The following is a 17,431-nucleotide window of genomic DNA, read 5'->3' on the forward strand; positions in this document are numbered from 1 at the left end:
CCCCTTTAAGCAGCATAACCACTTATTTAAGTAATTTCAATGCTTACTTGAAATAAACCTTCAATTTTAAACAATATTTTTTAAAAGGGCATGCTTTAAAATTTAATGTCTTTCAATTTGTGCATGTAATACTACCTAGTAGATCATTTTTTCAAAAGCTGTGCACCTGTGAAACATACTATCAATACAACTATTACATGAATTTATATAAAATTTAAGGCAGTGTTCACTTTCACATTAGACACTAGTCACATTGCAAGTGCTCAGTAACTGCATGTGTCCAGCAGATACCATTTTGATGAGTAAAGTTATATTTTCATAAACCTGGAAACTTCTGGTTGACTGTGTTGTCCCCAATCATTCATAGATAATGTGGAAAAATCATTAAATGAATTACACAACTACATATTTTCATCGTGTTCCCTCAGAGAAGAAATCTGTGTCCTTAGTAGAGAATAGTGAGACCCTATTTTACAATAATAATAATAATAATAATAGAAAGAAGTGAAATGTAACTCATTAGTAAAGAAACCCTGGGTTCAATCCTAGTACTAAATTTTATCACCTTAAATTGCATCCACCATATTCATAGGTATCTGTTCTGCTCTAGTGTTTGAAATAGTAGATGTTACATAAATATTTGAGCACATATAAATTAACTAATTCAATTAATTGGGAAATTAAAAGATGTTTACCAAAATTCTACAACTTGCTCATTTTCAATTTTGAGATGTCCCATTGTGCCAAAGTTTTTTTAAAAATGCCATCTTTTGTCTTCTTAATAATTAGGAACCAAGCCTATAATATGTACAATCAGTATAATGAGAAATTACTCTCCATTGACATACGATCTCTCAAAATGTATACATGCATTCTACTGTCATGTACAACTAATTAGAACAAATTAAAAAATTTTAAAAATAAAACAAAATTACATCTCAAAAAATTAAAAAGGAATGAGACTCAAAGGGATGATATGACACTGTGTCACAAAGTTGGCATATGAGAGGATCAAGGTGCACTATGAGAGCTTCCAACCCAGGGTTCCTTCCCGCTGAGACACACTGATTATTGTGATCAACAGAATCTGAGATTTTAGTAGATTGACTCAGACATTTGGTGTCACACATTTCTAGTATGTATTTTCAGCATAGGTATTTTGTTCAGCTAAGTATATTAAATGTCTTTTCAAAAACTAGTATCAGATTAATCAAAATCTTATAATGCTCCAAGTGAAAGCAGCCTCTGGGAACAGAGCTCTATTTAGTTATATTTGTCTAATAAAGTAAAAGGTTTGAGCTCTTGGTAAAAGTCAACCAGATTTTCTTATTTGTACACAAAGTAGTGAAAAATCTGTTGTGTTCGTGGAGACTCTATATCAATAAATATCTGTTCGGGTTTCATGTCCTATTCTACAATACTTATGTAGGAAGAAGACAATACTTTCAGCACAGTGCTGAAGTGAACCTTGAGTTTGCAGAATGTGTGATATTCATGTGTTTTCTGCTTTTGAGCTCCAACTATAGTGCCCCTACAAGCCATGCAAAGCAATGATCTCTCTCTTCTGGATTTATGTATGTGTGTACTTATCTAAAAGGGAAAGAAATAGTAGAAAGGAATACGGTCTTATGTAAATCAGGGAAAATTTATTTGGGAGTTATTTCCTTTAGGACAGTGCTCCCCAAATAACATTTTCAGTAAATGAAAGTCTTTAACAGTTTCTGTGTCTATATGCTGTCCTAAAACCATTTTATTTCTTCAAAAATATGTTCTTGATATTTTGTCATTAAATATTTTTAATTTAAATGGCAGTAGCTAACAATATGAAGAAAATAAAATCGAAATTAACAATCAAATCATGGTTCCTCAGTAATGTATAGAAGTTTTATGGGTGAAATACTATGATTGGAGTATACTGGTTCAGTGAAGGAAAGTTGAATTTTTCAGGATTCGTATGAAAATTTTCATGAAATTATCACATTTCTTCAACTAATGATGAATTATGAAATTCTCATCCATGACAATTATACAGGGTAAATAAATTCTGTGCAAAGAATTTGCACTAGGACATGAAATTAAAATTTCTAATTCAGAACCAATCAAATTCTAATTTTGTTACTAATACTGCACTGATACTCAAATTTCAATGTAGCTGTTATTCATCTATCCATCATTTAGGTATACCTGTATGTACGAATATATGCGAAGGTAAATTGGAGTCAAGAGATTGGATTTTAACTAGGAATAAAAAGAAAATGCAGATGAATCACAGGTTTAATGGCATCAGTCATATGATGCATATATTACACAGTGGGACAATTGAATCTAAGGTCTTCCTCTACCAGATTGAAATTTAGTTCAAGAACACTATCCTCTGACCAGCACACATCCTTTTTCTTTTCCCACATGTACTTTCTGAACTTAGTCTGTCTGACACACAGTTATGGAATGTGTTGATTCAAAAGTGCCTGAAAGCTATTCTGATTGTGCTTTGTGTGACAGAATGGAACCCATGTGCTTGTGCATGCTAAGTAAGCACTCTACTACTGAACTGCCTCTCTAGTCACTTAAAGCCATTCTGATTTGCTTATCTCTGTCGTGAATTATGAATGTTATAGTTTGGCTCTCAGAAGTTACTTCTTTGTTTGTTTTCAAAGTTTTAAGGGCATCTTACTGAAATATGATTTTAACTAGATGATACACAACTTTTGGTGAGAGTTAAGAACATTTTTGAAATAGGTAGCACAGTACTTATTATATTAAATGTATAAAAACATAGCTTTATTCCTAACCAATGAGGGAAAATTAGCATAATAAAGAAACAATATATATTTTTCTGTTTCCTTTGTTTTATTTGTGCATGAAAATGAAGCTGATTCTTACAATTTTGCTATGGCAAGCGCTTTTAGATAATCAGATATTTTGCTTCCAGTAAGCAGCTTAATATTTAGGCTAGAAAGCATTCAATTCGTCTAATTTAAAATGCAAGGAAGTACATTTTAATTTTATTTTGCTTATTAGTGAGAATTTTCAATGCTGTTAAGCTTTTTAGTTTCACGGATATTGATTTAGAATTAACCCATGTCCTATAATTGAGCCTGCTATTAATACCTGTAAATGTTTAGAAAATTTTTTATAAAAATTATGTGTGAGTAATTGGCCTACTGATATGAATTTTAAAAGTATCATTTCTGTCTACTTGCATGCTTCATTAAATAGATTTATAAGCCTGGTATGTAAAGTTCCCTTTGAAACTGACTGACTTCAAGTTTAATCTCAACTTTGTTTCAGATAATTCAGATAGTCAGTGCTGCAGATCGAGATCTTTCACCTGCTGGGCAGCAATTCTCCTTTAGATTATCCCCTGAGGCAGCCATCAAACCAAATTTTACAGTCCGTGACTTCAGAAGTAAGTATAAGCACTTAAAGATTCACCTCTTTGTCAAAGGGCACAAGTAGAAGAATCAATGATTTTCTTAAAAGCATTCAGTTGTGTAAAATAAAGAAATCCACATATGAGAAATCTAAAATTATCTAAATAGTAATAAATTAAATATTTAATCTATATAGACTCTATCTAGATGGTCAGTTTTACTTCTCATTATACAAAGGGAAGTCTCTTAATGAGTCATGCATGTAAAAAGCTATCAGAGAAATTGAAAGTTGTCCCTGATTCCCATGCACATTTCTTGTATATACAAATAGGTAACTCTATAGTACCTGTTTTATTTTAATAGCACACAGTAGAGGACATTTTAAGAATGCAGACATTGTAATTAGAATGATAGAGGTTTGCATTCTCAGCTTGTACTACCTAAATGGTGGATTCTCAGTGTGGAAATTATACTACACAATGAGAATTCACTGTATTTATATTAAATGTATATATGCAAAGTATTAAACACATGGTGAAAATATATTACAGCCACTGTGATTTTTGCTACCACCTCATCTACCATGTTTTACACTTACCTTTCTACCACTATTATGGCCAGCATTGTACTACTTCTGCTATTACTATTGCATATGATGCTGTTATAACCATGACAAAAACATAGATGCTGAATTTCAGATGTTCTTCAATTCATGATGGAATTGTGTTTCCATAAATTCATCATAAAAATTGAAAATACATTAAATTGATAATGCATACAATATACCTACCCTACTAAACATCAGGGTTTAGCCCAGCCTACCTTAAATGTGGTCAGAACACTTTGTTAGTTTACAGTTGGTCAAAAATCATCTAATGGATTGCCTATTTTAGAATAAAGTTTTAATATCTCATACAATTTTTAAATATCATACTAAAAGTGAAAAGGGGAACAGATTCATATCATGGGTATGCGTTCATACATCATATAGACTAAACATCTTTAACCATGAAGTTGGGAACTATCTATATTAAGGTTTTTGTGTTCTCTATATTTGCAAATTACTCTGAGTTTATAGTTTTTTGTTGTTATTTTCCTTTTTTGCTTTGGCTTTTTTATCTCTTCAAAATTTCTATATGGTAAAAAATAACAATTAAAATGCCAGACTTTATAATATTGGGTAGTGAGAAGCTGATGTTTTAATAAATTCTGTTTCTAGAACTAGTACATAAATTATAATGGAATGATAACGATGGTGATTCTTGATAGAAATCACGGATTTTTGAGAAACTGGCTTGTTGTAAATAATTAGGTAAAGAAATTGAATTCCCCATATGTTGTCACCAAAGGAAATTAAGTGGGGATGGCTCAATGCTGTAATCTGAAGAGCAGCTGTATGTGAAACAGCATCCCAAAGTTGAAGGATTTTATAAATAAAGTGACTTCACGTTTATTCATGAAAAAGGTAACACTTCTGAAACTAGAATGGGACAATATTTGTAGTTTTCAGTTAGAGCAACACACATAAAATAGATCTATCCAAGACAAACATATTTATAAGTGAATTAAATCACCCTATTTATAAATAAATCAAAGGGGTAGTAATTCAAACACAGTGACTTTATAAGTCTTTATAGAGTTTAAGCAAGAGTACAACATGTTCAGATTTGTATTTGGGGAAGATCAGTCTCTACATAAGATGGAAAAGACATGACAGGAAGAAAAGACTAGTTCTGACACCTTTGCAGTATATGGTGAGTCTTAGACCAGGATACCGTCTGTGAAGACGAAGACAAGTGGATGGAGAAAGAATTCACAGAGCTTAATGCAGGGTGCCCTAGGACTGATTCATGAATATAGTGAAGTCAAATCAGATTTCCAGATCATAGGACTGTGCAACAGGTAGGTGCTCACGTTTGCTTGTGGACTGTACATACACTTGCTACAGAATTTAATGTCAACTACTGCACTGCTTTATTGCAAGTTATATTTGTACACTTATTAGGGTACAGAAAACATTTTAGGAGTGGAAATGAGCTTTATTGTACCTTTTTGTTCTCAGTGTTGGCAGTATAAAATTTTCATAAAATCTATTTTCAAAAAACATAATAAATTGAAAAGAAAAATTTTAAAAATCACAAAAGGTTATGGTCATTGTGGTGCAGACAAAGATCACAAGTTCGAGGCTCTACAAACCAGTGAAACCTTGTCTGAAAATAAAAACATAAAAGGCTGAGGAAGTAGCTCAGTGGTAGAACATTCCTGGGCTCAATCCCCAGTATGGTTACACAAACCCACGCTACCTTTTGACATAAATTGAGCTTAAAAATATCAAATCCTTATCTTATTCCAAAGATGTAATATCAGACTTCATATTTCTATTAATTATTTTCACTCAGGTTACAATACTTGATCTTTGTTCCTGTTCCTCAGCCTCATGTAGATAACTATCAAAGTGCTGAAGATTTCAGCATTGCTTTGACCAGTCCCCATTTTTCCATCTTTATTGTCACCACAGCCATTTGATGTGAGTAAATCTAATTGGGAATATTATAGTAGACACTTGGCATTTTAAACTTTTGTTTCTTAATTTTAAAGTATTCTGACTATAATAATAACAAAGTAATCTTACCAAAACAAACCCTGATCTTATCACATAATACTTGATCATCAAGGTACTTCCTATTGCCGTCAATGTAGAGAAACTGTCTAACTTCTGGTTGGTGGATTGGGAATCTACAAACAGTGCAATGGAACATGATCGAAATAATGACATATTTCCAACAGACTTATATTTTATTGAGTAACATATTTTTCTAATTTTTTAATCTTATTCCCAAATGGGAATCATGAATGTTACTATATTAAAATACAATAAACTACATGTTAATGTATTTCCGAGGATAAAAAATTGTTTTTAGGAGTTTCTTTATTGGACAAAAATAAAAAATCATTTTTTGAATAAACTAAAATTTCTGCTTTCATGTGTAGAAATAAATAAGAGTAAATGAATGCAAAATAATATTTTCAATTGAAACACTAATTAAATTTGTATGAATTGGAATTTTAGTACCTTTTATTTCTACAAGTAGATATCACTATTATTGATTTTATTCATGTTAAAATTATTTTTTTGTAATTACTTTAAGATGGTAATTGTTCATGATTTTTATAAATTTTAATGTATTTTGACATTTATAACCTGAATATACTTTTCTACCTTTCATACTTTATCTGATTTGCAAGAATGAGATAGAAAGCCTTTATATACCTATATATGCACACACACCCACACACCCACACACACACACACACACACACACACACACATATGCAGTAATCCCTTGGTATGTCAGGGATTGATTCCAGGACCCTGCCACCATGGAGACCAAATTTTTCAGACACACAAATTCCTTATCAAATATGTTACAGTATTTGCACATAATCTGTGCACAACCTCCTGAACACTTTAAATCATCTCTACGTTACTGTTTGTATCTAATACAATGTAAACGCTACATAAATATTTTTTCCATTGCTTTTTGCCCCCAAATTTTCAATCCATGGCTATGAAATAGGTGGAGACGGAAGGTCTCTATATAAATATATATATATACATATGCAGAAATGATACCTATAAAGCATGGAGACAGAAAAAGAATAAGTTTTAATCTGAAGTAGTCAATAGGTTTTGATTCTTATGGATAATATTCTACAGATCAGTACTTTGACATTTTTACTCTGCTGATATGTGTGAGAACATTCACAAAAGTGCTTTTTCCTGGATGACATTTTCATGTAAGAAAAAAAAAAAAAAAGGACTTCTTTGCTTATAAACCATTCTGTATTCTTTCCAAATACAAAATCTATTTCTTACGCCAGACAAGATTAGTGCTTCCTCCTTCCTCGGGATTATTTCTTTTTGGTCACTTTCATAATGATATAAGACATAACTAACAGAAGGATGCATTTTACCAATTCAAGAAGAGCTTCCTACTACTTAGTGAATAGCAACTTTTTTGAAGCGAAGCTTGCAGTAACCATGTTATCATGAATGTCCTGTTTTGTAGACAACACTGCTGGGATTGAAACCCGAAGAAATGGATACAGCCGCAGGCAGCAAGAGTTCTATTTCCTCCCTGTTGTAATAGAAGACAGCAGCTACCCGGTCCAGAGCAGCACAAACACAATGACTATTCGAGTTTGTAGATGTGACTCTGACGGTACCATCCTGTCTTGTAATGTGGAAGCAATTTTTCTGCCTGTAGGACTTAGCACTGGCGCTTTGATTGCAATCCTACTCTGCATCATTATACTCTTAGGTTGGTTTCAACATTGATCAAACTCCTTCCTCCCACACATCCCCAACTCTTTCTCTCTCTCTCTCCTTAGTTTACCATGTAATTACATTTTTCTTCACTGAGTTGTCACTTCTGGTTAGAAGATAAGTAATCTATATTACCATATTTTGTGAAATTTTCTATTTAATACCTTATCAATTACATCATTTAAAATATGAATCTGAATTTTCAAGTTTTAGCAGTTTGTGACCTTTGAAAAATGAGAGTCTCTCTAAAAATATCCATTTTTGGCAACAGTTTCTCCATTCATTTTACATTCCAGTAATTATTACTATTGAATAAAAGATCTTATAGTCTTCTCAGAAATGTGCTAGATGAACAAAAGTTCTCAAATTCTGAAAAGAGAAGAAAAGGAAAGGGGCAGTAAAGAAATAGAATTAGAAAGGAATCCCAAAATTTATTTTTCTTCTGTGAAACTGCCTTTCAGAAGCAAGTCTCCTTCCAATTTCCCCACATCTCCTCACATCAAAATTCTAACTATTCCTGCTCTGAACAAAAAGGCTAAAATATCTAGACACAGTACAAAGGAAAAGACCTGAAGTAAATGTGTTCACCGTCTCTGTGAGAGTGAATGTCAACCTATTTAAAGGCTCTCCCTCTTCCATCAACTGTTCAGCTTTTCCATTTCACTGGTTAATTTACTGCCAACTTCACACAAGTACAAAGAGATTTTGTATTTTGCATCACTTCTTTAAAATCAAATTACAACAGATAACAACTGCTGGGTACTGTGGAATCAGTTCGTATATGCATATTTTCCATTCAAGAAACAATATTCCAACAAAGATGAACACCTGCCAGTAACTCTAGGACAGAAAACAATACTGTTAAACCACTTACAGGAGGTAGAACATGGAGGAAGGAATTCAATGATATCTTTTGGGAACATTCTTTGAGTCAGATATTCATGATATCTTGAAAGATAAAATTGTAATCCAATTTGTACAGCAAATCATTAATTCCACATCAGTAAATTTGATAAGCAAAATGAAGCATTATATACACCCTTAAAATTTATAATAAATAATCCTTAGCATCTATTTCTGCTGTTGATATAAAACTTAAAAGAGCACATTCAATAAAAAAATTCCCACGCCTGGAATTGAATATGACCAGTTAGGTGTTTAGGTTCAAATCAAGTGTTCCTTTCTCAATAGCCTTTCTTTTCTCACAACTACTGGAATTTATATCAAGTTGGCAAGAATAGGCATGTTAGGTGTGTATTGGCCTATTTGTCCCTGAAACAGGGTAACAAGTGACATGTCAGCTCATAATTACATTGCCCTGACATCTGCCAGGCACTCATTCATTCCATGCTTCCTAGTGTCTACAACATACCTGCCCTGGTCTAGATATTGTGAATTTGCTGGTACACGGTAGTGAATATTGATTGACACTCTTCATCTTGCCATGGTGTGTGCTTGAACATTCACTATTCTTTGACTTCAGTGACCAATCACAGACTTCACTAGGTCTTCCATTTTCATTTCTTTTGTGGTTTGATGGGAAGCATGGGAATTTATTGGTACTTGTTTTTCTTTTAGGTGACCTTTAGGCAATTCTAAAATAGTCTGCTTTTCTGCCATGATGACTTCAAAACTATTTTGCATGCAGGGCTTCTCCTTGAGGTTTGTGATCTTGCACATCTGCCCAGGCAGTCAATCAGTCTCTTTAGTTCTGGGATTCCATGAGCCTTGGGAAAATGCAGAGTGCTAAACATCTCTCAAAGTCCCATTGTACAGAAGCAACCCCCCGCAGCTTTCCTCCCTCCTTCCAGTTAGCCTGACTCTAATTTTGGAGGAAGAGAAAAAGCTTCATTATGAAATATTCTCTACTCTCTAGTTCTAAGGCAAGAGTCTTTTTAGACATTTCCGCTATAAATCAAAGGGATTTCGTTCTTCTAAGTTATTTTAAATTGATTATCTCAAAAAAGATTCAGTTATTTCATTAAAAACACAATTTTCAATTTCCAAATGAGAATACTGGAAACTAATGATTTGGAAATTAACTATGACTGATATTCACATGCCACTTCCAGATAATGATATTTAAGATTTGTTGTATCAATTCTTACAACTCTCTATGGTTAGAACAACCTCTCCCCCCCGTTTTTGTAATTTTGGAGTCTACCGAAATACAACGACAAAACTGATAATTTGAATAACTGTGCAGTGGTTTCTCGTTACCATTTCCAAATGAAGTTGGTTTTAGACAATGAAAAACACATGTGCATATGCATGCTCCTGTTGATTGTAGTGTGTTTAGTCTCAGACCAGAAACAGCCTGCCTTGATCAGGTCTAACTTCCTCGGAGACAAATGACTTATCTGCCTTCTTCTCCCCAATTGCACCCGGTCTCCTTTCAGCCATAGTCGTGCTGTACGTCGCGCTGCGCAGGCAGAGGAAGAAGGACACCCTGATGACCTCCAAGGAGGACATAAGGGACAACGTCATCCACTACGACGACGAGGGAGGCGGGGAGGAGGACACGCAGGCCTTCGACATCGGGGCGCTGAGAAACCCGACGGCGGTCGAGGAGAACCAAGTGCGCAGGGACATCAAGCCAGACGCCCTCTGCCTGCCCCGCCCGCGGCCCCCGGTGGAGGACAGCACGGACATCAGGGACTTCATCCACCAGCGGCTGCAGGAGCACGACCTGGACCCCGCCGCCCCGCCCTACGACTCGCTGGCCACCTTCGCCTACGAGGGCGCGGGGTCGCTGGCCGGGTCGCTCAGCTCCATCGACTCGCTGGCCACCGACGGCGACCAGGACTACGACTACCTGGCGGACTGGGGACCGCGCTTTAAGGTCCTGGCCGACCTGTTCGGCGAAGAAGAGAGCTACAACCCTGACAAAGTCACCTAGGGGGCGGCGGCGGCTGGCGCGGCGGCGGAGAGATTCCTCACCCCGGAAACCCAAGTGGACAGCGACGCGCGCGGGCTTTCTAACGAGGATTCCTTGGACGATCTGGTCTCTAGCAAGTGGTTATATTTATCATACTGTCAGTTTTGGTTTTTCTTCTGTCGACACAAGATAAATCCTATCATATGTACTCGCTTTGTTTCGTTTTGTTATTTCAGAAACACGCTGAGACAAGCTCAGGCCTATTAAATACGATTTACTGACATGACAACCTACAACGAAGATAGCTATGTGGCATCACGGTGGAAGAGTGTTAGATTTTTCTTAATTCCACTAAAGTGCCTATTGAAACTCTTATCATTTAAAGTGGTGTACCCTACACTCTGCTGTGATGTGGTTGCAGGATTCAATGATAAAGAGGAATAAACAAAGACACCTTCAAGGAGCAATAGCACCCTGCTGACTCTTCTCATTCCTTTTGAGAAAAAGGAAACTCTCCGAACTCCATCGTCTTATAATTCAAAGGTTTTTCTTTTTTAAAATGTATGCCAAGACATATTTGCTTTTCCTACCCTTTCAGAAAATTGAAATAAATGTGATAATATCAAATTCAATATGTAACTCATGAATTTGAAAAAAAATGTTTGATCGTAACATTAGTTCATATTAAAGAATGTTAATTAAAATATTACTTTTTTCCAAAAAATAAAATTTTACAAAAGAAATGGAAAAAATCCCTCTTTATAAAGAGAGGCCTCAGGGCTCAAATTCCACATTAAAATAAATATTGGTTTTGTTTAATACTGTAGTGGTGTGTGGAAATTGGTTTTAAAAAGTCACCAAGTCATTTAACCTTTCAGGAGTAGATAAAATATCAGCTTATATTTCTATGAATATTTTCAAATGAAACAAAGGTATTAATTTAAATATAGAAAGCAATTCATTAGTTTCTTAGAGTTTCTTACAATCTAGTGACTCTTTGATGATCAACGAGATAAAATACATATCAAACAACATAGGCTAGATTTACAGCACGTCTCCAAATATTTATGGTATTACTGAACTAATAGAAGTCAGGGACCTCAGAATGTTAAATCCAATGACTAAATCCTAAAAGGAATACCAGTGCAAAATCAGGCAGCTGATTCACTTACTAACATGTACTTTGGGAACCCCATTTTAATACTGCAGCTCAGAGTTACCTCTTTGCTCTCTCGCAAACAACAATCCTCAGCTCCATCATCCTTTACAGCTTCCCTGTAAATAAATTTTCAATTGGATGCAAGTTTCTAAAAGATATTCAATTTAATGAGCATATTAGTAAACTTCACTCATCTTACTTTCAACTGGATTGTATACTATCTAGAAATACACATAACAAATATTAACTAATTATAAAGTGTTGTAAAAAAGTGACTTCTGAAAGATTTAAAATCTTGTATAAGTAGAAATTTAAAGTTGTTTACAGGTTCATCCAAAATATATGATCAATATCTAGCTATAGTTGTAAAATATCTATTAATATATTTAACATTTGCAAGATCATAAAATCAAGAATTCACATATTGGAAAATCATGTAGAAATACGAATAACAAATAAATTATACTCAGCCATATGCACTCACAAAATGCTTACTTTAAAATTATTGTCTGATTAGTATTGATGCTCTGTCAATGGGACCCTTCAAATATGCATTTCCTATTCCTTCCCTTTCCTGGTGTCTACCAGTTGTGTAGTCTCCTTTTCATCCCCTTAGGAATGACTGACAAACTTGCATTCCTCTATTTACTTCTGTTTTTACTTTAGTCTCATTCCTAGAAACTACATTACAATATTCATGTAGTGTAATACTTTGTGCTATAATATACTTTGGGAAATGCTTATATACATTTTTTTAGAACACTTATGATATCATCATCGTACCCAAGAGAAAAATTAAGGCAATTTCTAGATTCGCCCACTCAACATGATTAGCTATGGAATGAAGAATAACCTCCTGAAGAAGTTAATGTGCAACATCACTTCCTATGGAAACAATTACTATTGTTAGAAATTGTTTCATATGACTTTTTGTTAAGGAATATCACTGGATCTACATTCAACAGAAGCCTCGGTGATGTGAAGAAAAGTGGGAGGGGCAGTTTATTTAACACTACATGACTACAATGCTAAGCAAAAGTATGAAACTTATGGATCTTACTATACTAATAATCTTTTATTTTTAGTACATATATCTCTTCTAAATTTTCAACACTACTATATTAGTGTTCCAGGGCTGCTCTAACAAAATTTCAAAGACTGATATAGCTCAAACAACAGAGGTGCATTTCCTTACCGTTCTGGAGGGCTGGTTTCTTCTAAGGGCCTTTCTTCTTGGTTTCTGGATGACCCCTTTGTTCTGTGTTTTCACATGATCTTCACTCACTCACTGTGTGTGTGTTTATGTTCTTTCTCTTCTTAAAAGGACACCATGCACATTAGATTAGACCCTAGTCATGTAACCTCTTTTTACCTTACTTTCCTCTTCAAAGGCCCTATCTTCAAATACAGTCACAATGACAAATGAGGAGATAAAATTTCAGCATAGGGATTTGGCCCAAAACAACAATACAGATAATGACAGTAATTTTGGTTTTTACCAAAAAATGTTCAATGTATAATACCCAACAAAACAATTATAGAAAAAAATTAAGCAAAACATCATTACAATGGGAAACAAAAAATGATATAGGGAAAAGAGATGTTAGTATTCATTAATTAGAAGTGTTACAGAATACCTTTTATGCTATGACAAAAATAGGCCTAATATTTCAATATTTGGAATATCTTAGGGTTTTTTAAAAAATTATACTAACATTCATTGGCCTTCATTCAAGCATTAAGCAATATAAAATGTTCAGAATTTATATGGGTAATTTTGACTATTAATGATAATTAAACTATAATTTTATTGTCTTGCATCTGTATCTTTACAGAAGTATATATGTACACATTAAAGTAAGTAGGTAACATATATTTTTAAAAATACTGCCTTGAATTTTATTCAGAGGATATTATATCAGCATCTAACAGTAAAACAGTGTGACTGGTATACTGGAAATAGTCTAAAATTGCTTTTGTACCAAATTCTGACTCTCATTAGAAATGTCAAAGGAGGCAAGCTCCTTCATCTCTAAATGTTCTAGTCACTCTGGTAAACTTAATTTGTTGCACCCTAATGTTGTGTAAGCTTCTTCTGAAATTTATTGACTATTAAATTCTAGTTACAGTTATGTGGGAGTCCATTAAATCATTTGCTTATTACAAAAATCTTGAGACTCATAGAAATCTTTAAGACATAAATCACAGAAATCTTTGAGTATGGATTTAATTGATCACATATTAAAATTTGCCACTTCTCTCACAGCAAACAAGCCATTCTGTTAAATACAAATGCAAAAGTTCCTTAGCAAAACCAAATCATATAGGTGGCATAGGAAGGGAGAGAAAAAGGTACTAAAATAGCTAGAGCCCAGATCTTCAGCCAAAGAGGAAAATTCAATTAAAGGAAGAAAAGACTGAAAGATATTCACTCTTCCCTATAGAAATCTTTGAAAATTTTTTGTAACTATTGTATAAAAATGAGAATTACTAATAACAGATGTAAATACATAGGTATTATACGTAAGGTGGTCAAACTGTGACTAGATATAAAAAAGGGTGATAAAAAATGAGTAAACAGTGTCTGTATCCTTCCTAAGAGTGTGCCTGTGAGAGGGGTAATTTTATAAATCACCCCCTGCTTGAAAATATCTATTTTTCCTCCCCACATATTGCAGCTTGTCTGGATATTCAGTTCTTGTTGGAACTGTTTCTTCCTCAGTATTTTGAAGTGTTATTCCATCATATTCTGGCATCTAACCCTATTGATGAGCTGAAGATGATTGTATCACTCAACTTTGTGTGAAATGGTTTGTGTTGGATGACATCAAATTTTTTCTTAACCTCAGAGTCATGAAATTTCATACTAATGAACCAAGATGAGAATTTCCTATTTCTTAGGACCAGATATTTGAGGGCTTCTTTAAATATAGCCTTAGAACCTTCCCTTCTGGGAGATATTCTGCTATTCTTTGGTTGTTTTTCTATTTTCTGTTTGTTAGCATTTTTTATTTGTGTGTGTGTTGTGGATTTAATGACTCCTATTATTTTTAATTTTATTTTAATATTTTGTCCTATTTTCATGATGATGATTTTCTTGGCAGTTCTCTCTTTTTTCCACTTGCTCAACTCTTATATTTAGATGAGTATTTTCTTCATTCTCTATGATGATGCTAATTGTAGCTGCTTTATAAAAATAGTTCTACTTTTTAAAATTTTTTTTCATATACTATGAGCTTCAAATGAGTACAGGGAAAGGGAACTACAGATTTAATTACAGAGCATTCCATTTCAAATTCAGATTTCATTTCAGTTTTCTGCCAAACATGATGTGAACAATTTCTGACACATTTCAGTGTTGTGTTGAGAAGATAGGATCTCAAACAGCAGCAACATGAGTTCTCTAGTTTACAATTTCACTTCCAAGTTTCATTCATCATCGCTCCATTAACCTTCCAATCATTTACCCAAAACTCTTGTCTGCTATTGGACAATATGCCACATTCTTTATTGTGCAGACACATATATGCAAATACACAGATGCGCATATAGGTATAATATAGAAATGACATATCTAGGTGATTTATAAACATTTATTTCCTTAACATTAAGTTAATTATCTTCATAACTCTGTCTCACTATGGCAAGGACATATAGATAAAAACAGTCTCGATTACACAAAAACTTGGATGGCCCTAATTATCTGTCTCTGATATTTGTTGTCATAAAATAATGAGACTAAATTTACCACATTTATATCATTTATATATATGTGTGTTTTTATGCTATGTAAATAATATATATTACACTATATAAATAATACACTCATATATTAACCATTGCATGTCAGTAAGTACAAATTTTATTATGAAATGCCACACTGTTCAAGTTTCTTATAATTCTTAGTGCATGGATTTTCATAAGTCAGTATAAATCACTAAATTTTTCCAAAGTTCTTAAATTCATTAATTTATGTTTAATCATATAGTTGTTTTATTGCCTCACTTTAAAATTAATGCTATAGGAGGTACTGGTGCCCAGACAACTTGTGCAAAGCCAAGAAATAATAATGGAATAGGAGGTGAAGATCTTTATTTGTGGAGAGTTAAATAACTGTAATGCTAACTTCCATTCTGGGTATCTTTTCACTGTTTTTCCAACCACAACACTGCTATTTACTGCTCTACAATGACAAGTAAAATTAACAGGAACTTCTGGAAATTGTGGTTCATACTACAACATGTTGTTATACTTTATCAAGAAAATAACATCATTAATTCTGATACCCAATATTTTACTCAAGAGTCAAGACTGAATGACATGATATTTTTCCACAGTACAATTAAAACTCATTATATAATTGAAGATATTCATCTGTGTATTACCTATAATCCAAATATTTGAATTATTAAACCTTTTAAGCATTCGTATTAGTCATCTAAATGAAACCCTGACCTTTACTTTTCAATTCAGTTATGTCTAATTTCTTTTCTTTTTAGCTACCTTGAGCAACACTTCAACTTAACCTTCAGCAACAAGTAAAGATGCAAATTCCAGAAGCAATTTACTTACCTTTTATTTCTCCCAATCCATCATTCACTGAATATGGTACTTGCCATGATTGAAAATTCCAATGCATGGTCTCTGAAAATGATCTAAGATGGTTAGTAACAAGTATCAAATCTTTCTGATCTTCTGCTATGTAAACATTTTTAAAGAAGGCAATGACTATAATACAAAGAGCTCTTACTCACCAAGCATATACCATGCCAACAATTATGCTACAAACCTTTAATGCTTACAATACAATGATGAGACACTAATTATCCTTATTATTTTGTAAGTTAGTATATCAGGCTTAGAACTATAATGTAAGATATCTATTTAGACAAAATTACCAAGTGACAGAGCCAGGACCCTAACAGAATTCTGAAATGCACACTTCAGTCGGTCAGTCCTGAGGTGCAGTGTACTGCACTTGCCTACCTCACTCACTCAGGACTGACTAACACCCGAAGTCTGTCTCTTTTGAAGCTCACTAGTAACTTCAAAACTGAAAATCTACAGCGACCCTTCCTTTCATCTTCCTGTGATTTCCATCAAGTTAAGCACACTGTCATCTCTCGTCTTCAAATTCTGCTTCCACCCCTTGGTTCGTTATTTTTTTTTTTCTTTCCTCTTTTAAGGCTTTTATACCCTCACATGTTCTACAAAAGCAATTCCACAGAGTGCTCACTCTGTTTTCATTTCTTCCTTTTTTTTTTGTTTTGTATCCTTAACATTTGGGGTTATTTCATAGAACAATTTTCACCTCTGTACAAATAGCATTCAAAGAACCCTTAATTTAATATATATCTATATATTTATATACATATATATATACATACATATATCATTCTTATAACGTATTTATATATAACATTTAAAAGTAAGTTGTATTTGCTACTTTCTAAATATATACTCCTAGCAATCCATTGGCTTTAAATTCATTAAATCCAAACCTACATTTTCTTCTTTCTGAATATAATATTTCTGTTGTTAAATGGACTCCAATGTACTTTAAACTTTGTTCATTCTCTTTCTCTCTCTCTCTCTCACACACTCACATATACACAAACACACCCTTCCTATCACTTGCCCTATTATGTCAATATACTTCCACTGATACATTGAAGATCTTCATTTGCAATACT

At 33.6% G+C, this 17,431-nt stretch overlaps 1 protein-coding gene across 1 annotated transcript in view; it reads left to right on the top strand.

Moving 5' to 3' along the window:
• CDH12 (cadherin 12) overlaps positions 1-12,308 on the top strand; it is a 993,970-nt gene extending 981,662 nt beyond the window's left edge. The window contains exons 12-14 of the mRNA XM_079145106.1: positions 3,292-3,409; positions 7,445-7,696; positions 10,101-12,308. Of these exons, the coding sequence (XP_079001232.1) occupies positions 3,292-3,409; positions 7,445-7,696; positions 10,101-10,600 (870 nt within the window). The 3' untranslated portion in view covers positions 10,601-12,308. The remainder of the gene's footprint in view (positions 1-3,291; positions 3,410-7,444; positions 7,697-10,100) is intronic.
• Positions 12,309-17,431: the final 5,123 nt, after the last annotated feature.

The sequence above is a fragment of the Sciurus vulgaris genome (assembly GCF_902686455.1).
Source record: "Sciurus vulgaris genome assembly, chromosome: 6".
NCBI lineage: Eukaryota > Metazoa > Chordata > Mammalia > Rodentia > Sciuridae > Sciurus > Sciurus vulgaris.